The sequence below is a fragment of the Parus major genome, chromosome 1 (genome assembly GCF_001522545.3).
Source record: "Parus major isolate Abel chromosome 1, Parus_major1.1, whole genome shotgun sequence".
Taxonomy (NCBI): Eukaryota; Metazoa; Chordata; class Aves; order Passeriformes; family Paridae; genus Parus; species Parus major.
The window spans coordinates 39628931-39656415 of NC_031768.1; the positions used below are offsets into that span (position 1 = coordinate 39628931).

At 39.9% G+C, this 27485-nt stretch overlaps 1 protein-coding gene across 11 annotated transcripts in view; it reads right to left on the reverse strand.

Annotated features, from left to right (window-relative positions):
* Positions 1-3718: 3718 nt before the first annotated feature.
* Positions 3719-27485, reverse strand: part of MBNL2 (muscleblind like splicing regulator 2) — a 106748-nt gene continuing 82981 nt past the window's right edge. For 4 of the 11 annotated variants that reach the window (XM_015627673.3, XM_015627537.3, XM_015627620.3 and 1 more), the window contains 3 exons: positions 26523-26676; positions 23312-23347; positions 3719-6680 (listed from right to left, as the gene is read on the reverse strand). In XM_015627673.3, coding sequence (XP_015483159.1) covers positions 6553-6680; positions 23312-23347; positions 26523-26676 — 318 coding nt within the window. In that variant the 3' untranslated portion in view covers positions 3719-6552. Of the gene's footprint in view, positions 6681-21168; positions 21400-21803; positions 21899-23311; positions 23348-26522; positions 26677-27485 lie in introns of all 11 variants that reach the window. The other 7 variants (XM_015627567.3, XM_015627628.3, XM_015627611.3 and 4 more) reach the window with 4 other exon arrangements.

Sequence of the window (27485 nt, forward strand, 5' to 3'; positions counted from 1 at the left end):
CTACTGCTGCCGAGAAGCGCTTGCCATGGATTCTGAGATAACAGCTGAGGAATGGGCAGTACCATCACCCCAGGGACTTCCTCCAGTGATTGCTCCTGCAAAGTCCACACTCGTGGAGGATTGCATTGATTTTCTATTAGAAGAGTTCAACCTCATTTATTTCCTCTGGAATGAGTATAAAGCAGCCACTTTTAAGGTCAACAGGAAAGGAAAACACTTTCTATACCATTCTGTAGTTAGAAAGTCCACTGACTTAAGGCTTAAGGCTGACCACTTTTTTTCTTGTGAGTTCTCTTTCACTTGTACTTGCTTACACAGCTTTTCTTTTGAGCCCATCTGGCTTGAGGAAGGACACAAAATGGGACTCTTACCTTTCATCATCAGTTACCTTAAACATAGAAATGAATGTGTAGGCACCACCAATGCTTGTCCAAGGACAGCTTGTTATCAAGACTTAGAGAAATTAAAGCAATGTAAGTAATTTGGATAGAGTAGGGTACAGTCATTTCACACATTAAAAAGAACAAATTATTTGCATACAGGGACAGTACATCCCATTGCAACTGCACTCAGCCTATGTTGTTGAGAGAAAAAGTGTAAATATGCAAGCTGAACGTCCTCCAAATACCTACAGAGAAGAACAGGATTTTTAACTATCAAACCATTTCAGTCAATCTCATGATTTTGTGATTTCTTGTGCATGGTGGATGTTTTAGAAGCCATAAAAACCACTGTCCTTTGTGAAAACAAGTGGGATTCATTGACTAAACTCATCTAAGGTGTTGTAGAATATCTGAGACACTTGCATGGAGCTGGCAGACTTAAGTTTTAACATACTCACTCAGACCTGTGCTCCTCCATGGCAGCAGCTTTAGGCCAAGTGAATACTCTGCAGTGTCTCATTTGAGACTCCACAGCTGCAGAGAGAAAGCTGGATCCCACTAGAGCAGTTTTTCCAAGTGTGAAAACGTTGCAGTCCTGAGCTCTGCTGTCAGCTACCAACTTTAGCATCTCTGGATGTGCTCCACTGGCATTCAGTGCAGCGGCTACAATCATAAAACAAGGAAGTAAAAGCTCTTCCTCTTCCAAGCCCTGCATGAAAAGGAGAGGCAGTCATGGCAAATGCAAACACAGCTCAGGTTTAGCATAGGCAGCACCTGCATGACCATCCCTGGGAGGCTGTTCCTACAAGGTGAACCTCACACCACCGTGGTCAGCCTCGCCACCTCCACATCATGGCATCTCTGGTCTGGTGGCCCTCTGAGGAACCACACAGGCCACACCTTGACTGTTTTGTGACAATTAAGGGAGACACTCATTGGAATTTGTTTTCTTTAAAAGTAGTATTCAAATCCAGTCCTTTGAAGATGAGAGGTGCAGGCCGTCTTTCCTGTAGTGATTTTCCTGAATCATAAAGCCAAGTGTCTTCCTCACATTGCAAGAAGCCTTGATGGAAATAATGCAACTGCAACCCAGCATTGAATAAGCAGCTTACACCAACACCTTCCTTTCACATTTCATAGTGTTGCATTTTTCCCCTGTTACAGCAGAAGGTATTTTCATGTAATTAAACATGTAATTTATTTTCTACAATTTCTGTGGTTTCTATAATTACAGAATTAGAAGAATAACAATTTTGAACACATTTCCATAATTTATCCATTCACAGATAATCAAACTATCTATTCCATACCTATATGCTTGAATACATTACATACAAGTAATAATGCAACAGCTGAGGTGATTTTGCTCTCACACACATTCACTCCAGCAATAAAAATCATCTTGACCCATGTAAAAAAGCCTCCAGAACTGCCAATTATATGACATTAAAAAGGCAAGCTACTGGACAAAAGGCTTGGCCAGAGAACTGATTGCAGGCATAAAGAGCATGATATGCTCAGATGATTGTACAATCAGATGCCAAAGAAGGTGTTCAGCAATTCCAGGCAAGGTGTTTTTTTTGGTCCCATGAATTAATGCAATAAATGTCAGCAGCAGGAGATTCAATGCCTGCACTGCTGATCAGCCTTGCTCACAAGTCCTTTTATCTATTGTTACCCACAGTACAGAAATGTAGAGTTCTTCCTGGGCTCTCTTCTGGAGTGGAACAACTCTGAAAGAAAACCCAGCTGCTGTTTTAGTAACTTGCTTGAGAGTCACTCCCAAAGTGCAGCCTGAACACAGTTCAACAAGTTTTGGCTTCCTTTGCTGTATACAAACATGCAAAACTATCCCAGCAGGCTCTTGACCCCTCCAATGTCCCATCCCCTTTTGTTTCATGCTTTTAATTCCAGTGGACAGCAAAAACACCCCAGTGCTCAGATTACTTCAGACTTTTGAACTGACAACCAAGCAAAACATAGAGACTAAGTCCTATGGCCATGGTTACCCCACGTGGGGTCCGGGGAGGTGCATGGCCAAGGGCGGTGCGTGTGCACTGGGCAGTCTGCTGATGGCTGATGTTGGGCACCAGCACACTGCTGCAGCCCTTGGCCTGACATGAGGGCCGCAGCAGTGGCCACAGACTGTCCACAAGGACGTGCATGGCAGGGGGGAAAAACCAGAAGTTTCTAAAGGCCCTTCTCTAGAAGTTACTTGCTTCATTTTGGAAACTCTGATGTTATCTGAAGGGGGTACACTCTGCACGTGGACATGTACAGACACTGTGGGTTTGCTGTGGCCCCTGAAAGCTCATAGCTTCCATGAGCACTTCTCCAATGCCAAGAAAGTGTCAAAGCTGACAAGAAACAAAGCAGCTTTTAGACAAGAAAAGTGGCATGTCCTGACCCTTCTTGGCAGCTGACAACTGTCCAGGGTGGGGTTTAACATAAGAAAGTGTCAACAGACAGGCTTCCTGCTCCTGAGTCATTAGGAGTTGAATTTTAATCATTTGCTGCTTCTGCTCTACAATGCCCTTGCAGCCCTGTAATGCTCCAGTCCTTCCCTGTCCCTGCAAGTCATCCTGTTTCTCCTCTCCATCCCACATACTTGTTCTCAGCAGGCTTCTGGCTTAGTACGTCTCTGATACATCCAAATAGACTGATTGACCTGGTGGTTTTCCACATCACTTGTGACTTTGGGCTCCTTTCAAACCAGCCCAGTGCTAATGAAGCGTAGACAACTTCATGACACAAACTCTTCTTGATTCTGAAAGAATTGTATTTCCATTCTTTAAAAGCATTTAAAAAAAAAATAAATTAGAGAAGGCAGTGTGAAGAAATCACGGAGCTGCCAGCCAGAGGTTTTAATCCCTCCTCTGTCACTAGCTTGCCATTCAGTCTCTGCCCGTGGGCACACAACTCCTCTGTGATACTGCTCTCTCCAGAGGAACTAGCAGGGATTATTTGTTGGTGTAACAGCAAAGGATGTGCCACCACAAATTCCCACAATGGTCAGGCAATTGTGAGCCACACCCCTGGGATAACCAGTGCCTGCCTGCACCCTGGCATGCGTGGGTGGGCGGGAAGGGCTCGGGATGGCTGTTGGAGGCTGGAGCCGTGTGGTGCGGCATCCTCGGCAGGAGAAGGGCATAGTCTTCCTCACACAGCATCTGCATGTCCTGCACTTAAGGATTTGTTACCTGAACAAGCAATTAAGGAAAAAAATAAATATATACTTTTTAAAAGATACCTCCGCTTTCTTTAGGAGATTTTTTGCTACCCCAGACCCCTCTTCCCAGAGCACACCACAAGAAAGGATCACCCCGACTCCGCTCTCATTTTAAAATGCTTCTTTTTATTTCAGTGGTTGTACATTGGGTGAATGAATTTAACGTCACAACAGAAATAGAATGGCTATTTAACAGACCACTAGTAATTATATATGCTGGAAAGGGGTGAATGGAGGGGTTTCTTTTAACCGTTACCGAAATATTCATTGTACGTGTCGTCAATTATGCTGGATGAGAGAGGCAAATGAAAAGATATTTTGGTGAGGTGCTGTATCCTTTGAAGAAAATAAGCACTGAGACATGTCAAGTAGCTTGAAACCATGTCCCAGCTACAGTATTCACTGTCTCCATGTTGGCCCATCTCATGGTTCTTTTAGGGGGTTATATTTCTTGTTGTATTTTTTTTTAATTAAACAAAGCATTTAAAATTTAATCATTTTCACTAGACTTTTTTTTTAAAATATAAACAAAGTTTTGGCAAATAATATTTATACAGAAAAATAGTTTTAGATCTTCCCAAATTTTGAAATAGTCTATAAAATTACTTTATAAATAAATAAAATGCAGAATCTGTTGTACACGTATTTGCACATCTCTGTAATTGCCTCCTTACTGTTAGCATAGGTTTGTACTTGTACAGTTTTCAGGAATATTACAAAGTCATAAAGTCGGAAAGTGGATCTCTTATTAAAAATACATTTTCTTTTTTTTGTCTGTCAGTTTATCTGGATGAAAGACCTGATGTATCTGAAGCTTCGTCATCCATGGGCAAAAAATAGTAATATTGGATTAATTGTAAAAAACATAGAATAACAGTAATTTTGAAACATAAAAAGTTCACACAAAACGATGTCTTGAAGTTATCTACATAAAATATTTAAACATGGATAATTTACCATTTAGTATTATACAATAAGCTACCCAAATGCCTAAATTAACTATTATAAAAAAATAAAAACAACTTTGACAGATATAGGCAAGTTGCAGTGTCAACTACCTAGTTATAATGACTGAGAAAGTCTACAAATATTAGTGTTTTAATAGTATATAATGGTAATACCTTAACTGCTAAAGTAACAAGTTAAGATACGTTATTTTTCCACAAATTAAACTAATGCAACGTTACAAGCACTATGTTAATTTTACAACCGAATTGTGATTATTTTTTCTTCTTTCGGATGATCAAATCTCCAGCTTTATATATAAATAGATAGTAATTAGACATTGGACAAACAAGATTTAGCCTGGAAAATAAATTTCCTAGACAAATAATAATAATATGGTTAGTGCCTTCAGTCGTTCAGAACAGGCAGTGCTGCCGAAGTTTAAAATAGTTTACAATCAATCTGAAGAGGTTAAGTTAAAATACTGCAATCACTAGTAATGTCCACATAGAAAACTTATGCTGCAAACAATTATACATAATATCCACTTATAACAGCTGTCTTGTTTTTTTAAACAATAATTTAAAAACTATGTCATTTATGTGATACATGTGCAACATATAAAATGTGAAATATGAAATATTTGGTACAATAGTGCTTGAAACAAATCTCAAATCAAACAAATGAAATTTTAATTATACATATATAATTACCTTGTAAATCAACAAAGTATTTAAAAAAGTAAACAACATTAAAATCTGCTTCATCCATATATATGTATGTATGTATATATAACATGTATATAATTGTATTAAAGATATCTTCATACTTTTGTGACATAAAATATGTTTTTAAAGGAAAACAATTAAAAGAACTATTTTTTCTCCACTCTAATCTGGTTACAATCTTATAATCCAATTAAAAAAATGCAAATACAGTAATGATTTATTAAACTGAATCTCATTCTACATTCTTAGTGTTCAGTTAATAGCCTAGATTAAAGTCACCTATGAAGCTTTGGTGACTCAACTGAATTTTAATTAAATTAGAGTATCATACAATCTCTTCATCTACAGCCTTCTTTTTTGCCTTTTCTTTTGTTAGTTTGGTCTTGTTTTGTTTCATTTTGTTTGATTTTACACTTCCAGAAATTACTTCTTAACAGCTTGGATCTTTTTGGTAACCTGACTATGAGTTTCAAAGATTATTCGCGTCCGGTGAGATTTGACTGTTGGCATCAGGCTCACTTTCATCAAGTCTGATGTGACAAAATTTAGGCACTTCTGCAAAGTCTATTTTAAAAACATTATAAATATACTCGTAAAATAATGTTCTCAAGACTTTGTTCTTTTGGGGATTGAAAGGGGTATGAAGTTCATACTGTGCAAAATTTTTAAGATTTTCTTCTGCTATTCTGCTATGATTCAAATGCAACTTCTCCATACAAGTCAAACACCAACCATGTGCATCTAAAGACTTTGTGCTTTACTTTGGACTTCTGGCTAAAAAGATCAGATTGGCAGGATGATGTGCAGGACACCGGGCTGCGTTTTACTTCCTCTGTCTTGGAATCAACTCACCAAGGGAGCAAAACCAAGATTTATTTTTTTTTTTTAACTGAGAAGAAAACCCCGAATCATAGTTTGGGTGAAAATTAAACCTGCAACTGGGGAATGTTTTTAGCCAATGCAACTCAATTATTGCTGAGCTCGAAAGATTCATAAACATGGAATCTCACGAGACTAACTGATCTGGACCATTTTTGTTAGGTGTAGTTATGGAGAAACGACAGTATTTGCAATAATTAAACTATGCTTAGAAAACCTTTAAAACTAAATGTTATCCTTTATGTCTTGAAACATCACAGCTGGTATCAGGTAGTTAACTATTTTAGGTTGGAGTATAGTAAGCATACCATATTTAATATTCATATATGACATAGCAGCACTAGCTTTTTTGAGTTTTTTGATTTGTCCATAAGAACAAATTCTTGACTTAGCATGCAGTTTGTGGCAACTCTAGAGAGGAGGAGACAGGGTAGTATGTACAGTAGCCGTGCTTGGCCGTCCGCAGGGAGGCTTCGTGACACTCTGTTCCACTCCTGCCAGCTATTTCAGGATTATCTGTTGAGAGAAAGGGAAAGCGTGATCGCGCTTTTAGGTGATGTGGGGACAGCAGTGCGCCCAGATGGCCAGCGCTGACCTGAGCTCAGGCACAGCTCACACGGGACAGTGTCCTGTGTGGGACAGCATCCCAGGTGGGACAGCATCCCAGGTGGGACAGCATCCCAGGTGGGACAGCATCCCGTGTGGGACAGCATCCCAGGTGGGACAGCATCCTGTGTCCTCAGGCTGCCTTGGAGGCATTTGTGTCTCACGCACCTCGTTGTCTTCCCCTGCACACAGGTCCTCATGTGCACGAGAACACACAGAGGGGGTACTTTATGTGTCAAAAGACTGGAGGGCAGTGCTGAATCCAGGCCTGGCCATAGACAGGGTGTGCACCCTCAGCGCCCTGCCTATCAGTGGAGGTGGAAGCCCTGCACCTCTTGGAGGAGCTCAAAGTGCATCCGTGCCTGGGGCCGTTCTCCAGCCCCCACCGTGATCCCAGGAAGTCAGGAATGACCAGGGGAAACAGTGGAGGCAGGACTCCTTGTCACTAACAGGCAAAAAGATGTACTGGGCTAGGTGTTTTCACAAAGCAAAAGTGTCTTTTCAATGCACTCTTAACAGCTGCTTATTCCCTAAAAAAATTAACTGCAGATCAGTGAACTTGAGAGGTTTTCTCACGCTTCCTTATGGCAAGGATTCCAGGGGGATTACTATAGTGGTACCTCTGTGCACCTAACTAGTTACTAACCTTGCTGCTTTACCTTCATGGTGTCTCAAATGGAGGGTGAAGCAATCATTTTACAGGTGCAAACTCTCGTGCTTCCAATATTGTGAAGGTTAAATGCACAATGTGCTCGGCCACTGACTCCACCTGCTCACAGTATTGGAAAATGGTTCAGATTTCCATCACCTGCCTGAAATGGTTGTCAGTGAAAGTGATATCAAAAGGCAGGGGTGTGATATTTTATCACGCCATTGCTATCCTGTGCTCCAGATTTAAGCACAAGTCAAGGAATTGAGAGTGTATTGCCTGCTCTTCCTGTTTCATTTGGCACTTGGCATATTTTTAAGCTGTATTTGCAGGTGGTATCCAAGGCAGTCATGACAGCATTTGGACCTACTTGTGTATTATGAAGCTTGACCACTGCTTAAAGCAATATTTATATTAAAAGGGGGAGAAAAATGGTGTTTGTGGAGAAAAACTTCAGCAACATACTACCTCTGACATACACACCACCAAAAAGAAACATGCTTGGCTCTGTGTGGCAGGCGCTTATCCCAGTACCCTGCCCATTACCCCCACTGCCCCTCACAGCTGCACTGCCTCGCTCTCTGTACACAAGCACCATCTCCCTGACCCCAAAGACCTTGCCAGCAAGCCAAAAAGCCATCTTTGATTGCCATCAGCTCTGGAAATCTGGTGACACGTGAGGCCCCATTGTAATGACACTATACAAACACCTGCTGCTCCAAAGGACTTAACATCTAAATACATCATGCACACAACAAGGACATATATTTTTAATGAACTTCCACCCATTGTGAGTTTGTTAGCTTATCATCTATCTTCTGTTTCCTTTTGAAATAACAAAGAAATACCTTTGCTCAAATAATAAAGCCCTGTCTGTGATAACCCTGGTGCAGCTCCAGCACAGTGATTTGACAATATGTATAAAGAACACAGCTGTGCTGAAAATAAAAAATGACCAAGATTTTAAGCATTGGTATTTTTAGCATGTTACAACCCAACATGTCAATGTAATTAATAAAACAGCTTTAGTTATACTGGGTTAGCCATAATCACACAAGTGTATTTAAAGGATCCTAAGGTCTCACTTAATGGGACATAACCTGAAACTTTCTCAGTAAGTTTTTTACTCAGTAAAATCCCAGAATTCCAGACACTGCAGCTGACTACATCATCTGCCAACTTTTGAGGGGATAAACTTGCATTTTCCTATAGTTTTTTCCCCTCACAGTACAGGGAGACAGGTAACTACCCCATGTGCCAAGGTTACTTTGGTCAAAAAGTCCCGTAAGACCAGTGTTCACAATTCCCCTAAAATGTGTGACAGAGAAGGCAGAGCGCCTAATCTCAGGCTGTTTCTTGGGAAAATGGTAGGACTATTCCTGGCATTGTGATTAATCCAAGTGCCACTCATCCTGCTGTGTGCCAGGCAGGACAGAGGGTTCCTGGGAAATGTGAAAGAGCAGGGACTCCTTCTCTTCCCTGCCCTGGTGAGTGACAAAGCCCAAGGTAATAACTTCACTGCCATGTTCCGATTCCTGCCTTTTCTCTCCTCCTGTCAAAACTCAGGAAAACAGCGAAGACAATGTAAACACTTTCCTTTTCTGTGCGAGCATGTCCTGTTTACGGGTTGCAGGTGCCAGAGGAGCAGCTGGAGCTCTTGCTGCCATGGCTCTCCCGCTGCCAGTGGCTGTGGAGCTGGCTTGCTCCCACCACATCATCCTCAATGTGCCGCCCCTTGTACAAGGGCCGTAACTAGGGCACTTTGCACCCGGCTATTTCTAGTACACGTAGGAGTTCTCCTAGGAAAAAGCCCTCAAGTCTCTCCTTCAGAACAAGTTTCTCCAGTGCAGAGTTCCAGAACTGAGGAGCTACATTTATTTTTTTAACCTTTGCCACAAAGTGCAAAATGTCTCCCATAGTCTTATATTACATGTTCACACCATATTTCTCAAAAGATATCACAACTCTGCCACAGCTACATACACAGGCATCAGCTTCTGCCACTGTTTTTTTTTTTCACTCTGTCTGACAGAGAAACATAAAATGCTAAACTACTTTACATGGAAAACACACTGTGAACCTGTCCTGTTTAATCTACAAATGAAGTAATAAACTGTGATGGAAGGTGGAGGTTATCTAAGTCTGCATCACTGCTAATTGCTCCATCACTAGGCATGCTGAAAAATGAGCTCTACTAGAGAAGGAACATTATTGCAAGCACTTTCTACAGAGTCTGCACTCCCTCATTACTTGCAATTAGGTCCAGCCACCTTCATGTTCACTAGTCTTTGAAGAATTCCATCTCAAATGCACATATATATGACTTGTATTTGCTCCTATACTATTATAATATACTTCACAGCAACAGGATGTAATGTCATGATGCTTCTACCATGGTATATATAAGAAAAACCCTAGAAAACAAGACTATATAAAGAGTGTGCATTGCCCCATGTACAAAGGTCTACAGGTCAAGCATGGGAAAGCATTTTCTCATGCTCTGTATGGATAAGATCCACAGGTGTAGATATGGACATGCCAGAAAGCACACCTGCTGCTGCTGCAGTAAAAGATCTAATAAGACTACTTCCAGCATAAGCAGAACGCCTGGCACTTAGAGTCTTGAGTAGTACCTCACAGAAGATTTAATAACAGAAAAGGGCATTTTTTAGAGGTAATCACAATAAAGGTACCCTCTTCATCATCTTGCTTGGTACCTGTTTGAAGTGGCAGAAAGCTGTCTACCCTTTAGATTAAAATCATTCATACTGTGCCAATGGTAGTTCAGACCTCACTGAAACTAGTAACACAAAGAATGAACCTAAATTTCTGCAAACTGCTTTCTAAATTCGCTCCTCAAAATTTTCCAGCTCTTTAGAGGTGACATTCTCAGCTCCTAAGTATCAAGATTTTCCTTCCTACCAGAGTATGGCTCTTTTAGACCTTTACCTTCAGGATTTTTGAGTGATCATAGTAGTAATTAAGCCCCTCATGCAACACAGAACATCCTGAAATTCAGGGCTGCTGGTAAGGGTGATACAGTTCTGCTGTGTCATCCAGGGGAATAACAACCAAGAGAGATGTTACTGCCAATGGTTTCAGCTTTTCACCAACTACCAGTGCAGATAAATTGATTTGGGAGTTCCTCAGACCCAGCAAAGGTGGCTGTGATCAGCCATTGTCTCAAGACTTAAAAAGTAAAATTTCAAGTCTTTTAAATGAAAGTAAAAATTCCATTTTTGTGAACTCTCTTCTGACACCCAGGTTACTGCTTTACTTGATACAGTTCATGGAATTGACCAAATTACAGAGAATCATGAATAGGTTCTAGGAATTACAAGAACACTGTTTGACGTGAGATTTTCTGTTTTGAAGCTACAATTCACAAAGCTTCTTTGCAGTCTCTGACTTAAATTCATTTTCCAGTTACAGATTTATTATACAATGATGAATACAGAAAATTTACCATTCTGTATGAATTCAGTGTTCATGAACTCTTGTTCAACTAAAGATCTGTCACAGTGGATCAGCTGGAAAACATGACTTTGCATCTACCACTGACATGTTTCTTTTTCAGAAGTTTTTAAAATATTACTCAGAAATACAGAGTGCTTTATAACCCCTAATATATTTTAAGAAGATGTTAAGATTGTATTTGATCTTTACATTGCAAAGCACTTACCCCTCCAAAAATTAGCTCATACATAGCAAACATTCTGGTCTGCTCAGCCTTCCATTTTGAAAGCAATGTAGTAATAGGAGTTTCTTGTAAACAAGATTTATCTCAGAGCATTTCAGACATGAATGCCTCAGCTGGTCACCCATTTTACATCTTCCTAGGCTACCTCAGGAAACTTATTTTAGCATGAGACAGATTATCAGTCCATGATGCTTTCTTGCCCTCCACCAAATTAAAGAGTTTATGGTGAACAGTTTGCACCAAGATATTTAACTTTCGGATACCTGTGTCAGGATAGATGAACCCTTCCACAGTGCCATTTTTCTGTTTTCATGTTTTTCACACGAGTAGCAGACTGGTCAGATATATCTGGGGTATACATTAAAAATGACAGATATTTTCAGACAGCCAGTTCATATCAGGCTGTCTCATAACTTCTCTCTCTTTCTAAAAATAAAAGTAACACCAAGTATTTTTTCCTTATGACAAGGAACCCAAGACTATTTATATTTCCCCATGCCTTTGGGAAATGTCTCCATGTCTTTATTTTTCATTTTCTCTTAGAATGTTTTCTTGTAGTATGTCCCTTGCTCCTTTTCTTCAAAATAAACAACTTTGGTTTTTGTTTTTTTTAATTAGTAGTGGAAAAATAAATGTTCATACACTTACTGAAAGTAATCTCTATTGTATCAGTTATACCTGGTCTTATTTAATTTTTACATAGCCTTACAGATGGACTTTTCACCTCTTTTTCCCCACAGATTCTGCAGCAGCAGCTCCATGGAACACCATCCCAAACATTCCACTTACCCACACCAGGGCTCCCACCAACACTGTCCCATGGGATAGGTTTTCACTCTGTCTCAATTGCTGACAGCTGAACAGTTACTTGCTTGCAGTAAATGCAGCCTGGACTTTTTCCTTTGCTACCCTTTCTCCCCTGAAACCTCGTTCTCATTTCCAGCATATTATCATTTAATGGAGGAGTGCTTTGTTTTATTCACTAGCCGTGGTCCTCTCCTCAATTCCGGGCAGCAGGAGGATTTTATCTTATTGCTTTTCCATTAACCCAGTGCAACCCAAATATATTTGTCTACCTTGCTTATCAATAAAGTGACCTCTGATTTGAACACAGCGAGTAAGATATCTGGGCCACAGATGGCTGCCTGTCCATACAGGGCCAGGCATGGGAGGCATCAGGTGTTTCCTGAGGTCTGGTGGTCCTATTTCCTTGGCTTTCTCATTCCCATTCTCTCACATGGTAATTCCTGGGCCCTGCTCCATCCTCTTTTCTTCCCTAAATCTGAGTGTGCCCAGTTCTGCCTGTCCCATATGTTGACAGTATGCCTCTGGGAACGGCTGAGGGTCAGATCTCCACGCTGAAGTGGACACATCTGCTCGCACCATTTTCATTCCGTCAGGCACAAGCTGTTGGCCATCAGGGTGTCACAAAACTGACAAAGACCTTGTCTGAATCCAGCTCTTTGTGACGATCTAAAAAAAAAGTTCAAGGCAATTATGGGATCCCAAAGGGTTCAAGGGTTCAGCAGCATCATTCTTCTCATTTAATTGTCACAAGGTCCTGAAAGAAGAGACCAAAGCCACTTGTGCTGCCAACTTCTTAGCTTGCTTATGAGCTTCAATAGGTATTTACTCAAGTAATAATGTACAATATTTAAGTTCAACTTAATTAGTATTTAGTCGCTCTGGAGAAACAGAGGATTAGTTGGTTTAGAAATGAAGGCAATCTGGCTTTATTTATTCTTCTTTAAAGTAATAAATAATGCAGTGCTAAAAATTGATCATAACATACTCTAATATATTCTACCAAAATCTATTTTTAACTCATTGCAGAGGCAGCAGGCAGACTATATAGAAGTGAGAAAACTACTCTGTAGTATTTTAGGAGCACCCATACAGTGACTGTTTTGGACAGCCACTCAATTTTACCTTCCAGCAGGTCTGAGCTACTGCAATAATCAGTGGTTTTCACTTCCTACTTTTAGGTCATTTTCCTCCTCTTCTTGAATTTTAGAAACTGCCAGAATAGGCTTGTACAGAGAAACTGAGAGCACAAATTGTTCATTATCCATGGAAGTGCCCATATTCCTCTTGCAGGGGTGTTACTTCTCCAGCCCTGACATCCTCACTTAGCCTTTTTTTTTTAAACAAAACCTGCTTTGCATTTTCCTTTTAGACACCAAGTATGCCCACATCATGCAAGATGAGGCTGCCACTACACATACAGCACCCTTTTTAGGTGAAGGCACCACTGCACACAGGGCAAAGCCAGCACTTCTGCAGGCTCCTCAGCAGATATCACTGCTCTGAAACTCCTCCTCTCCCAAAATCTGGCACTCCAGTTCAGACTCCATTCAAAGCAAGAGACAACATCCAGAACTGAAGTCAAACACAGGAAAGTAACAAATTCATGTTCATCAAGGTTATTCATAAGACCTTGTGTCAGTTTTATAAAACTCCCTTCTCTGAGGAAGTCTTAACCTTCCTGACTTTTGACTACTTGCCACTACCTTAATTTTCTTCTTATCTGATTACTCTCACATAAACAGACACACATATTAATGTGTGCCATGGCAGGTAATATTGCACCAAAAATGAAGTCAGGCAAGTTAGCAAACTTCTGCATCCAGCTGAAAGTCACAACAAATTCAATCAACAAAAATAAATATATAGATGTTTCCAGTGCAGCCTCCTGCACACTCAAACCCAAAGACTGGCATTTCTAGTAGGCAATAAATCATACTTTACCAACATATCAAGATAAAAATGATATTTCTTTAATTCAAGGGGAAGAAGCACCTAGAGATGTCCAGATGCAATTATTTTAAAGGACAGAATCCCAGACAAGTACATCTGGAGCTCCGCACTGCTCTGTGTTGTTAAAATTTTATGATGGAAAAACCCAGACTCACATGGAGCCGTATATATACACCATGAAACTAATTCATTTCCCCCCAAATGCCTACAAAATTAGTGGACCTTAGAAATAATTTCCTATGTTTAAATAATAATTATATGCCCCAAAAGACTTTTATTCCACTTGTCAAAGTACTGGCTGTTGAATAATTAAAAGCAAGAACACAAAATGAAGTTATCATATCAGACATCAATACTTTTTCTTTAAATTTCTGTAACAGAGAAGGGAAATCTGTTTTGACTTTTGTTACATAAAATAATGAAGCCTTCGCTTAGTGCTGATGTTGTGTGACAGTGCCATCTAGCAGGATACTAGAGGAAGTCAGGTTTTAGTCCTATATACAGGGGAGAGGGGTATGATGGGAGAATTTCTAAAAAAGAAACAAAACAGAAGAGATTTTTCCGTTTCTTCCCCACTGGCTTCTTGTATATGAACATGCGATCTAAAGTTCTGTATACAAGCCTGCTGGAACTTTTTATCACCTACAAAGAAACAACATGCCATGTCAAGAGGCAAAAAATATTATTAAAACAAAGACTTGGCTGAAGTTTGCACGAGACTAAAATAGAGTTCCATTATATTTTCCAGACTCATCTTTTGGTTTTGCTTTTCTGGTGCCTTAGAAAATAGTTTTGCCACTTATTTTGTAGCATCACTTGTTTCAAGTCAATTCAAAGGATGTTTTCTTGACACTGTTCAAGATTTGCTGTGGGCTTTAATATTGGAAACTCACTTCTTGAGTGTGCGAGTCACAGCTACTTACCTGTAACTTGGTGTCAGACAAGATAATTTGAGTGAGATGAGGCTTGTGATTCTTGTGTCTAGCACGAAAGAAGCAGCAAGCAGTTTGAGTCTGCCTTTCCTACTGTGACAAGCTATTACTATTTAAATACCTTCTCTAGAGAAATGATTCTTCATGATCAAGGGTTACTTATGTTTGTTTTTCCAGCCTGGTGCAGGTACAAAGCAAGATGGTCAGTCCTTAGGTGAGCTCACTAGATGCCCAACACTGTTCTGCTCCAAGTTGGCTCCCTGAAAGTACTCCCTCTGATAATGTGTCTTGAGGATGGAACCTGTTCTTCTGTCTCCTTTTCTGGACTTCCCCAAGTCAGATTCAAATTTTTCTCCTGTTAGAACAAAATTTTCTATAGGAGCATTGGAACTTTACGGAATTTTTAGACCAAAACTTTCAGTCAGGAAAAAAAACAAAAAAAAACCCAATTAAAATTTAGATACTCATTATTCCCAGAAGAAGTACTTTCCTACCTGTTCCCTCATTCTCTCAGAAACTGCAATTAAAGGTTTTCAAACCACTAACATGAATTTTGCATAGATTTTTAGTTGTAATGTTCTTGTAGGCTGGCACTAAGGATGTAAATAACATTTGTTTCCACCTCCCACCTTCCTTCTCAAAAGCTTGCTTTTAAACGACGACAAAAAAGTCAATTTCCTAATATTTACCAGGTTTTCCAATTAATTTTCTCAGTATATTGCTATTTTCTCCCTGTTTACAAAGAACAGCAGGTTTCCATGAGGAAGAACGGGAACGTGCCACAGCAAAAGCCTCGTCAGCAGCGCTATGCCCTGCCCTCTCCTGGGCTCACAGAGGAATGGAGAGGGAGCCCTGTTGGGGGGCACCAAGGAATATCTGCAGGAGGGAGCAACTGGAACTTCTGCTTTGTGCAGAAAGGGAGATTCAGCCTCGAGTCAGTGCCCCATGATGTTCTGGTCTGAGAAGAATCGGCCTCCCTTGGGAGCGGCACTGCCTTTGCAGGTGCCTTGGCGAGGAGAGGTGCTCTGTTTCTGCACGTCCTGCCTCTGCTCCCTCCTGACAAAGCCACCACACATGGTGTCCCAAATCCCAAAGGTTTGGCATGTTTGTATTTTACACTATGTTAACTAGTTTCTGAATTCCGGTGAAAACATTTTAATTGTCCTTTTGTTTGTAGCACTCAAACATAACTATTTTTATTATGCTTCATTGTATTCTAGCAGATTTTGACAGAACTGAAGGCTACTGAATGATTTCATAATTAATATCTGCATAATTGCCACCTAATTCAGTGCAAACGCTGATGCATAATTTAAAGCAGCTGTGCCAGATAATCACAAGCCTAAGCATGAGACAGCCTGTTGATCTTATATATCTTTTTAGACACAGGCTCTAAGTATTTAATGTTTCTCTTGCATATATTCTTATCTATTTCCTTCTTGATAAAAGGTAGCATAAGAAGTAGAATCATGTCACTAAATAACATCTTTAAGCAGCATTCTTTATTATGCTGTTTTCATACTATCAGTCTCTGCCCATTTTCATTGGAATAAAAAATAAAGCCATGTACTGTTCTGGACTGATGTGATGTGAGCAGGACTCACATTGCTTGGAATTGTTCGGAGTTTGGTAAATGTCCTCTAATAAACGGAAACACTCACTGAACCTGAGGACATAGTTTAGGACACAGAAATGCTGGTGTCTTAACCCCCCACCATACTCACTGAGGGGACACAACTTAGTCAGTAATCCAGCAAAGCCTGGAGATCCCTTCATGGATCACTGCCTGCAGGCTTGGGTCATGTGCTCACCAGGGTTTTGGTACCACTTGGGCTAAGGGCTCATGTCTCTTGCCTGTCATCCAGCTGCCAGTTCAGAAGTAGGTGTGCAAATCTGTCTGTAGGTCCTGTATTGCATCTGCCAAGCTTGTGAAAATGTCTTGGGTAACCTAGACATGCATGGTTATCTTAGGACAATCTTAAACATCATCAGACACACGCTTAGGCAACTGAACCAAGCCCTGTGAGACTTTTGAAGGACAAGCCAGGCTGCTCTCCAGATTTCATCTGGCTGGGCTGACAAACTTCACAGTCTACAATGGGTACTTATCTTGCATGTAGACACCCATACTTAGACACCAACATGTAAGTGTCATAATTTTGAGCTGAGTTCTAACCTAATCCTTGTAGGACTCACTGAGATCAATCGATCGATCGATCGATCTATCTATCAATCAATCTATCTATCTATGGAACAGTAGTGAGGCTTTCTAATTCAGAAATTTAAAGTCCCCACAAGGAGGTGTTTGCCATTATTTAAAATTGAACTTCAGCCCCAAAAGTCAGAATAACCACTCTCAAATAATGTCAGGATAAATCATCCTCTGTTAAATGATCTTTGGTGTGCAGCATGGAGGAAGTCACATCTTTCTGCATTTCCATTGACATGAACATCCTCACCTCCAACTAGGCTCTATCTAACCTTTCCCCAAGTTTCTAACCCTGTATTTTCTCACTAAGCCAACAGCAAATCAAGAAGAGAAACAAACTTCCAATTTTCCTTAAGATCTATGACTTTTGTATCATCCTGAAATCACAGCACTGTACATTCTTAGCCCAAAAAACCAGTCAGTAAGTATTGCTCCTTCCCTCTACAACCACCTGAAAAGAGGTGGTACCAAGGTGGGGATTGGTCTCTTTTCCCAAGTAACAAGTGATAGGATGAGAGAAAATGGCCTCAGGTTGCAACAGGGGAGGTTTAGATTGGATATAAGGAAACGTTTCTTCATGGGAAGGGTTGTCAAACACTGGAACAGTGCCCAAAGCAGTCACCATGCCTGGAGGAAGATGTGTAGCCTGCCTGTTTAAAAGATGTGGAGCTGCTGCACTTAAGGGCATGGTTTAGTGGTGAACTTGGCAGTGCTGGGTTAACAGTTGACTCGATGGTCTTAGAGGTTTTTTCCAACCTAAATGGTTCTGCGATTCTACCTGTGAGTGAAGCTCAGCAGGTAACAGTTTCCTTGCTTGCTTGAGTATTGCTAGTCCACTAGCTGAAGGAATAACAAAAGCTTTGTTAAGATCTCTGAAGTATATATTTACACACAAGGACTGTATTAATATTTTAAGCAGGACATTCTGTATTCCTCTGCCCACATGCATGCACTAGAGGGAGCTAGGACCAAACCCTCTGTATTCATGTCCTAATGCTGCTTCTCGCCATCATTTCACACAACTTCAAACTTTGCTTCAAGAAAACACTGTCAGCATCCCCACACAACTGAACTGAAAGTTCATCAAGCATCTACTGCTGAATTGAGGTTAAGCAGCTGAGGCTTCAAACCCTATCCTGGCAGGAATGGCTGGAGCAATTGTGAAGGGTGGAAGAAGGAAAAGGGGAAGGGCCTTTTACCTCTGACCAGTCATGCTCCTGGACATGTACCTTTCCAGCTGCCTTTCACCGGAAAGCTGAAGTCCACTCCCCTCCATTTCCTTTCACCACAGCCTAGCAGCTACAGTAAGCAGGGTACTGCCTTGAGTCAACAGCAACAGCACCAGCTCTTGTATCATCAGAGTAAGATTTTAATCAGAGTGTGTAAAACAGGGTTTGCTAAAGCACTTTTGCTGCATCCTGTTTACATTGCATTACGCCAAAGCAATTCTCTTCCCCTCTGAAGTACACTGCAAGAAAATTATTTTTAAAACCTAACCTTTGTAAGAAAGGAAAAGGAAGAGATGCCCAATTTTCCATATATTCTTAATGGGTGTCACCCTGTACAGATGTACATAGCCTTTAACTTTACACAATCCTCTCATGTGCCTTGTGCCATATATTCAACACACAATGCCCAGAGCTGCTGGCCAAGCATGACTGACAGTGTGTGCCAGTGCAGGTGTGTCTTAATTAAGAACTCTTCCTCGTATTACTTGAACTCTCATTCATGTTATTTTCTGAAAGAAAGGATATACAGAAGACATGACATAATGAATTTTTTTTTTTTTTTTCAAAATACAAGCTGATAGCACATACTAAATTATTTACTGGACCCAATGGAGTTACTATGCTTTATTAGCCATCAGCTGAGACTCCATAACTTTCTGGATGTTGACTTTTCCCTTCTGCTTGTGCTTCAAAGGCACTGGGATCATCACACTGAATCCCAGGAAGACCAGCAATCTTTCCCCAGGTCAAAATACTAAACTAAACGATACTAAAATAAATTATTAAGCTCTGCTACAACTTCCTTTTCATGCTTGGAATTGTGAGGAGAAGCCATGGGCACTGAAATGGGACAAGCTGAATGCTGCAGTTTGTAAATAAAAATAAATGGTAGGGACACTGGAAAGAGGAAACTGTACTCACAGATATGCAAAGCAGCACGGCACAGACTAGAAAAGGAAATTTTATCTAGTTGGGAGTAAAAAAAAGTCCTTTCCTGAAATATTCAGGAGAGTTTAAACCCATACAAGAGGACACAAAGAATGCTATGACCATGAAAAGAGTAATATTAATCAGCAAAGTAATAACCTGCTCCTGCTGTGTTTCTCAGTATAAAGAAATACTGAGAATTTGTGCCACAGGGTTACTGTGGGGCTTTTGTAGCACTGTATCTTTGTCTCCAATCTTAGGATGTTTTAAATAAACAGAAAACTTGATGTTTTGTCTCTTATAAAGAAGGAGATACTACTACTTTCCCTACTTTGAAATACATGGGTTTTTTTACAGTAGCTTTTAAAAACTTACAATGACTAAAACAAAGACAGGAGTGAGGAAAAAGACTGTGATGGCACATGCTACAGAAGCCAACAAGCTCCTGAGGTGAGACTCATTTCCTCCACATGCAGTGGTGCAGAGCTTTGGTAACACACCTACACTCATTCCACAGGCAAGGGACAGAGGCAGGACCCTCCAGGGCAATTTACCCTGCCCTAACATGGACTTCCAGAAGAGCAGATGGACTAGATGCCAAACTTACAAATGGCTAAAGTCAAACAAGTGAAAACCTATCCTCCTGTGGAACCATCCATTAATTTCAGCATGGAACTGTATGTATAGACACACAAATATATGTACTAGATAAATACAGACACTTTCTACAACTCCTGCTAAATTTGAGATGCTATAATCCTCCAATGCAAACAAAATCTGCACTTGGAAAGAAATGTCTTTGCCTACCATCCTGCTAGATGAGAAAGAGCATTAAGGCACACCTCTGTCTTCTTGGTGGCACTAGTTAATTGTGTGAAAGTGTTCCCATTAACAAAAAAAAGAAAAAAACCAAAACAAAAAAAAAACCTGCTTACTGATCCTTGTGTGGGCATCCATGTATTTATTCTACTTTCAGCCACAGTCACCCCCTCTGGCACTCAGAAGTGCAGGTGGTAGAGCTGCCCAAGCTGCATTCCTGTGCTGGAGAGGGTCCCTGGCTGAACCCCTCCCTAAATCATCCCTTTTCCCCTTAATCCCTTAGCACCTTCAAGTCCATCTGTCACCACCTGGATATCACCAAACTACACTGGATACCACCAAACCATTTTCTGTTGTAGACAGTTCTGGGAAGGACCATGTAATTCACCCTTTGCCTGCTGCACTTTCATCCTTCTCCCAAGCATTTTTTACAAGCTAGCTCTCAGAAAAGCAAGCACAAAATAACAACCCTCTTTTGATGAAAATGCTAGAAGCAAAAACATCACAATGTTGGCAAAAGAACCTTAAAAAAAAAAAAAAAAAAAGTGGACTGGTTTGTGTTTCTTTAAGAAAGTAGGATGTATTTCAGAGGTAGTATATTTTTCCTAAATTAGTAAAAATAAACTCTTGCACTAGACTTCTATTTTTCCATGGGATACTTAAATAGTTTTGGGAATGCTAGTAAAAAAAAAATAAACCTGTTAGTATAATATTATTAAGCAAAACATTTTCACTGATTTCTCTCTAAGTCCTTGGCAAGTGGAGGGGAAGGAACCAACAGGACAGCATTTCTACAGAGTCTGCCACAAGCTTGTCAGTCCGTCCAGGAGCAACACAAGGAAAGGTAATGGGGACACAACCCTTTGCCTTCTTCTGGTGAGCAAATCTGCTTGCTTCCTTTTTCATCTGACCTCTCAGAACCTGAGGGGAAGTTCATCTCAGGTGGAAGTGCCTGAGCATGGTCCCAGAACCAGAAAAGCCAGAATGACCCAACTGCTGTGCAAACTCCTCTCCTGGCACATCAGGGTGGGAATTGCCCCAACAGAAGGGTCAAAGCTACACACTGCAACAGATGTGTCTTCTCTGGGAACAAGGTCCTAAAGGAGGAGGGAAAACCCAACCAAAATGAAAACTCCCAGTAATATAGACTGCAGAAGAAGAGAAGTATCATCTTACCTAGCCTACCCATAACCCTTGGGATTCTTTCTATCAACGTTCTTCCTTAGGGAAATATAATTCCCAGGTTAAAGATACACATTCAAATATAAAGCAGGCATAGTCATAAATATCTTGATTGCTGTTTTGATGACTAATATTTACAGAAAATCTTCGATATTTTTTCCAGTTGCCTTGTCCTGCTTGTGATTTTTGACAGCTTCCAAACTTACAAATTAGTCACTTCCACACCTAAAGGAGAAGGCTACATTAACACACCTGAACATTTGAAACCTGTGATGATCTTTCTTTTGAACTTAGGAGTTAATAATAGACTTTTGTAAGTAGTCCAGTACTACGGTGATTCTAACTCCAGCTGGGTTAATTACACAATAATTAGGTACAAACATCGCAACACAAAACACAGCTACATCATTATTTGCAACAAATGTTAACTCTAAATAAGTGCAACCTGTCCCACAAACACTTGCTATAAACGACTTAAAAATAAAAGTAAAATTTGATGGGGTAAACACAGAAATAATAAAAAAAAATTCTCTGTGAGAATTTTTTTTGTTAAAAAAAATTAAAATAAAAATCTCAGCACTCATTTAGAGTTCAGGATCTTGTGAAAGAAAGCTTTAAAAGGAGCAAACCTGATTTGCTGTGGCTGTTGCGGCGAAGGGAACACTTGTTGCAGGAGTTGTTGCTGCAGAGACAGTGGCGGCCGTAGCGTTGTGCATCATGGGTACTTTCAGGAGGGGAACCATGGAAGCAATGAACAGGAGGGTGCAGCATTATGGTAAGAGAAGTGGTATTTTTGGCATGGTGAATATCAAGAGCGGCAAGCCATCGTCATGGGTTAAACCGGCAGATGGCATGCAATCACAGTGCAAAGCGAGAAAGCGTGGCGGAGAAATAAAAAAAAAGGGAAAATAGCTTATTACAAGTACAATTAAAGGAAGGTTGTCAACACAATCGGCGATTCCCAGAAAAAAAAAGAGTAAGGACCACTGAAAATGCAAGTGTTGTCTCTAAGAAGATTATTTGTGCAAATGAGGCCTTTACCAAAATAGCCCGTTACCTGCGGATTGTTACGTGCACAATTTGTTTTCCCCCAGTACAGCTATAAAGCTCTCCAAATTAAAATCCAACTTAAAAAACCCCAGTGGTATATACTGGGAAGTAAACTGTTAAATGTTCATCTTAATTTTTAAACACAATTAAAAATGAATTATTCTCATGTATCTTCATTTTGAAGTAAGCTAGATACTCGCTGTCTTCCTTTATAATCCAATTAATGTGCTTTTTTCCTACTAGCACTGCATAACTCTTCAGCTTTATCAGAGTTAAATTACCATCTGCTTGAGGCAAAAATCAGGAGAGTGATGATAATAATTATCCTGATATGTATACTACTTTGTTTGATCTAAAAAAGCAAGATCGATTTTGTGAAAGACACTGCTTTTGCTCATTTTAAGAATGAATTTTAATCAGCATCTTCATGGGGGAATTATTAATTTGATGTTTTAAAGGCTTGATATTTTAACTGTTTATGTGAGTAGGCCCAAAACCCAAAAATAAAATCACTGGGATAGGGCAACAGAGAAAGATTACTTTTTTGTCTCAGAGGCTGTTGCATTGGACTTCCACTTTGCATGCCCAAATGTTAATTTCAAGCTGCAAATATATTTAAAGAAGGAGTGAGATTCAGATCACAAGTCTCAACAGAACCTCTGTGGATCAAAGTAGGCATGTCTGGGAAACGCTGATAAAACTTTCTAACACACAGCAAAGGAGAAATAGGCACACCACTATGAAACTTTAAAACACTGATGAAATTTGCTGGCTTTTTCCAGTATTTTATGATTTTATAGTACTAGACAATATAAAATATAAAGAGAAATAAAACTTTGAAAACTGAAAAGCAGACTGGAATTCATGGTATTATGCTTTTGCAGTGTAGTTGTTATAGCAGGTGATATCATGTCTAAACTGCAGCTTTCATCTACAAATCTAAACACTCTGCAAAGTCAACTAGAAGGACAAGCGAACCTTTAATTCTAGCCAGTGGCTAAATCTCGCCTAGGATTTTTGAAACAAGTGAATATACATCATATACAGTATAAAAAAAAAGAGATCAATAAAGAAATTTGGAACCTACCAATACTGGTAGCGGGTGTCATGCACAAAACTGACCCTGCGTGTCATGCAATGATAGGTGAAAAAAGTGGATAAAGGGAAGAAACAGGTTAGCTGTTTAGAGTTAACATTCAAAGTGAGATTCAAGCATAACCACAGAGAAGTAAGTTAGTTAAATGAAACTGTAAGGTCATTCACAGTTTTGCTTAAACACAAAAAGGTGATTGTGTTCTTACTAAACTCCTTTAATATGTACTGTGTGGGTTTTGGCATGTTTCTGTACATATTCAAGATACTTCATAAACTTTTTTACTTTATTAATAGTATCCTTTGACTTAGTGCTATTGCAGCAACAGGTTTTTGCTTATTAAAACATCTTTGGTTAAAGATCACAGTATTTGGGACTTTTACATTTTATTGCATAATTCAGATAGCTCAATGTTATGCACAGATCAACATTCACCGATTTTTTTATGTGTTTAATGTTAATGTACTCATTCTTAACACAAAGAAAACAGTACTTTGACAAGTCCCAAGCTAAACACCTCAAAGTGTGTAACATTCCAGCAGAAGGCTCCCAGAACACCTCAGAGATGCTGTGGGATGACTGCTCACCTGCCATGCAGTTTGGCTTTGGTGCCTAGCCCACCTTTAACTTTTCTGGAAAGGCCAAATGAAAGAAAGAGATTAGCCTATTTCCAGTACAGTGCATACAGAAAGCTGGTGAAGGTAAGCAGGTAAGGAGACTAGTGCCAAGTAGGTGCATATTTGACACAGAATCAAATATGCTCCCTGTATTCCTGCTGAATCACTACTGCAGCCCCGTATTGGACCATCGCAGGACTATGAATGACCTTACCCAAGAACAGTCCCCAGAGAATACACAAAGTTCCTCCTCTAGAGGCTATAGAAACACTAACAAACAGCAATGGGAAGAGAGAAAAGATCTGCTGTTTTTAAGATCGTTCACCAAACAATAAGGAGAAGGTGACAAAGCAATCAAACTGATGTGAAACAAACAAAGTGCAGAACTTCAGAGGTAAGCCATGCTAAATCAAGCCCCACACTTTTTATTAGGGGAGCCAGTGGTTAAGAAAGCAGAGAAGTTATATAAAACAATTAAGTTTTATATATATTCCAGCAGCAAAACTTGTCTTAAAATTTAACACACACGCACACACACACAAGGAACACATTTGAAAATTATACCAGTTTAGAAAATATCACATAATCATTTAAAATCCAACAGATAATGTCATGCATCGCTCCTCAGATGTGGGTTGCATGACAGTCCTTACACCCACCAAATCCAACCTTCCCGGGAAATGTGGGAATATCAGATGTATCATCTTTAATGGAAAGCTCATGACACCCACTCTTACAGAGGGTGTTCCCCTTTCCTGAACTCCTCCCATACCCCACTCCTCTCCTTAATATCCTTCCTTGGAGCTGACGGTGTTTGAAAAGAGCAGGAGGTTCATGACTTTAAGTAAGGTTTTCTGCTCTGGGGCTTGGGCTCCATCTGCTATTTTATACCTCTGTTTCTTCTTTTTTTTTTTTTCATGCACTTGTTTTGGGGCTTGACAACAACCTGTCCCTTAAGGTTTGGTTCCAAGATCCACCCTTCCTACCACCAGAAATTTGTCAGCTAAAACTAGAATTGCAACAATTAGCTGGAAAGAAGGATGGACAAGAAAAAGTACAAAAAGTGAGCTACTTAAGGAAGCATGAACATTCCAAAAGTCTGGAAAATATCCAAATGCTTTTTCACTCTAAAAGGTTTAAACTACTGTATTTTCCATAGTTAATTTGAAGTCCTTGTCAATTGCAAATAAAAGGAATAAGCCCTGAAAGGGAGTGCTTAAGAAGGAAAACTACCTATCATGGTACACATTCTCATAGTTTGAATGTAAAATAAATTCATAGACATTTCTGTATGTTCTGTAAGCACAGGGCAGTCTTCCATCCATGTCCAAATAGGCAGTCTCACCATTTATTTATTTTTTTTCAAACACTCCCATAAATGTCAGTGTGTTTTCTGCCACAGATATTCTGGTGCACCAATGTGCTAAAAATAAGGCTATGCTATTACTTACTATTACAAATACGGGGGCAGGCTCCAAGGTTGTTACTGAGGCCTTATAGAAAAATTCCATGAAGTCAAAGCCATCTGTGTTTGTTTTTTATCTTTAAAAACATATGGGAATGCTGATAGATTGGGAAATGATCATGTGTTGCCTTTCATTCCTTGTTTAACTGACATTATTTCTATAAACTAAAATATCACTGCTGAAATGTCGAGCACATTTGCAAACACGTAGTTTTAAACTATTCTGAAGTTCACACTCGAGAACACCCTGACACTAAAATACGTAATTTGTTAATTATGAATGAAATCACAGAATTCCTTAGGAGGGATGTTCTCTTTTGGGAAGTTGGAGTGGGGGTGACTGACACAATTTAGAGGGCTGTGTTGCTACTGCTCACACGAGCACCCAGCACATCCCTTCTCTCGCAGAGTTAAAGAGAAGCCCTGCTGCCAAGCCAGGGTACAGGTCAAGCCATCTCTGAATGCTCTGATTTTCACAGAGCTCTGAGCACTGAAATGTAATTTACATTCACTCATCTTTAGATCATCCCTGTGAAGAATTATAACCCCAGCTATGAGCCACAAATGCTAGGAAAAGTTCTGGTGGTGCTCCAAAACCAGGAAAATTCATCTGATGCCTGAAAGCCCTTCAGTGCAGCCACAGGGAGCAACGTGTTTTGCCACGCTGTGCTTCCACGCAGGTATTGACTGGAAGTTTATGGCTGGTGTTCCCTTTCTCAGGGTGCTTGTGTGGGGCTGGGGAAATCCCCACAGCTGCAAGACAGCAGCCGAGGGAGCAGGAGGATTCTGTGCCTCTCTGAAGCACGATGCTTTTCCAGCATTTTTGTTAGTGGAAACAGATATGAGTAAAAATCTGGCCAATTTACAGTAGGCAAAAAGGGGCAAACTCTGGAGAATGATGAGCAAGGCTATGAATGTGCAAAAAAGCAGCTTTAACGGCGTGTTGAAATTTCTGCTTGAATTCTTGTCCTTTGCAAGAGGAATTAAAATTATGTGCAATCATCTGTGCAGACTTCACCTCAAGTGGGGCAGGGAGCATAATAAAACCTTCTGTTAAGTGCAACTGCCTGACACAGAGGCTACCTCAGGGACACAAAACCGGTTCCATGTGGATACAACATACCTGTTGGGATAAACGCTGCATGTTGCTGCAACTGAGCATTGGCAAGAGCCTGTTGATAGTGCAAGACACTGGGATTGAAAACGGCACTGGCACCATTGCTTTTTTCAAGTGCTTGTCTCTTTGGTAAAGGGTGAAGAACACCAGGAGGAAAGGCCTGTAAATAAGAAAGTTAGTTAAAATGGCGCCATTTTTAAGACCTTGTCCATAACATATACATAAATACAAAAACTTACTATTTTTAAAAGCAGCTAAAGATGCCTCGCCATGCATATTAACTCAAAGCACAGCAATGTAAAATGAGTGAAATTTTGTTATTGGTAGCAAAAGCATGGTACTATTAACCTAGAACTGTAGCAGCACAACTACTGAAAAGAAACGTTTGCTTTAAAGCAACGAAAATGGCATTGCCTTTAAGTAGGTTTTCAAATATTACAGGGAGAAAAAACCACTTGTGTTTCATTGCCAAGTATTTTCTTTTATTTTTAAATTTAAATATAGTTTCCTATTATTATACAGATTAATGGATTACGTTACGCGTTTTCAATTACAAAAGCAGTTTTATCTCAATTCGACTTTTCATGAGAGATTTAAAAAAGATGAAACTGTGTTAGGAACCAAACTAAATCGTCTGCAGTCTATTACGTATGAGAATGAGATGGATAAATAGAGCTTCCGGTAAATTAACGAGTATGTGAAATAATTTCCGGTTGATGTTTTAAAAGTAAAGCGATACAAATTTCATTAGTTGCTTCTCTGAAGGAAAAAAAAAAAAAAATCTAATAAAATAAACAGAACCAAAAAAAAAAAAAAAAAAATACAGAGAGATTAAAAAAACTGAACAAATAAATAGTAAATTATTTAAGAAATGTGCAAAGCAAAAGGTGAAAGGTCAAAGTACCAGGTCTACAGTTGCTTCGAGAGGTCGCTTCATTGCTTTGGCAGTCGACTGAGTCTTTTAATAAC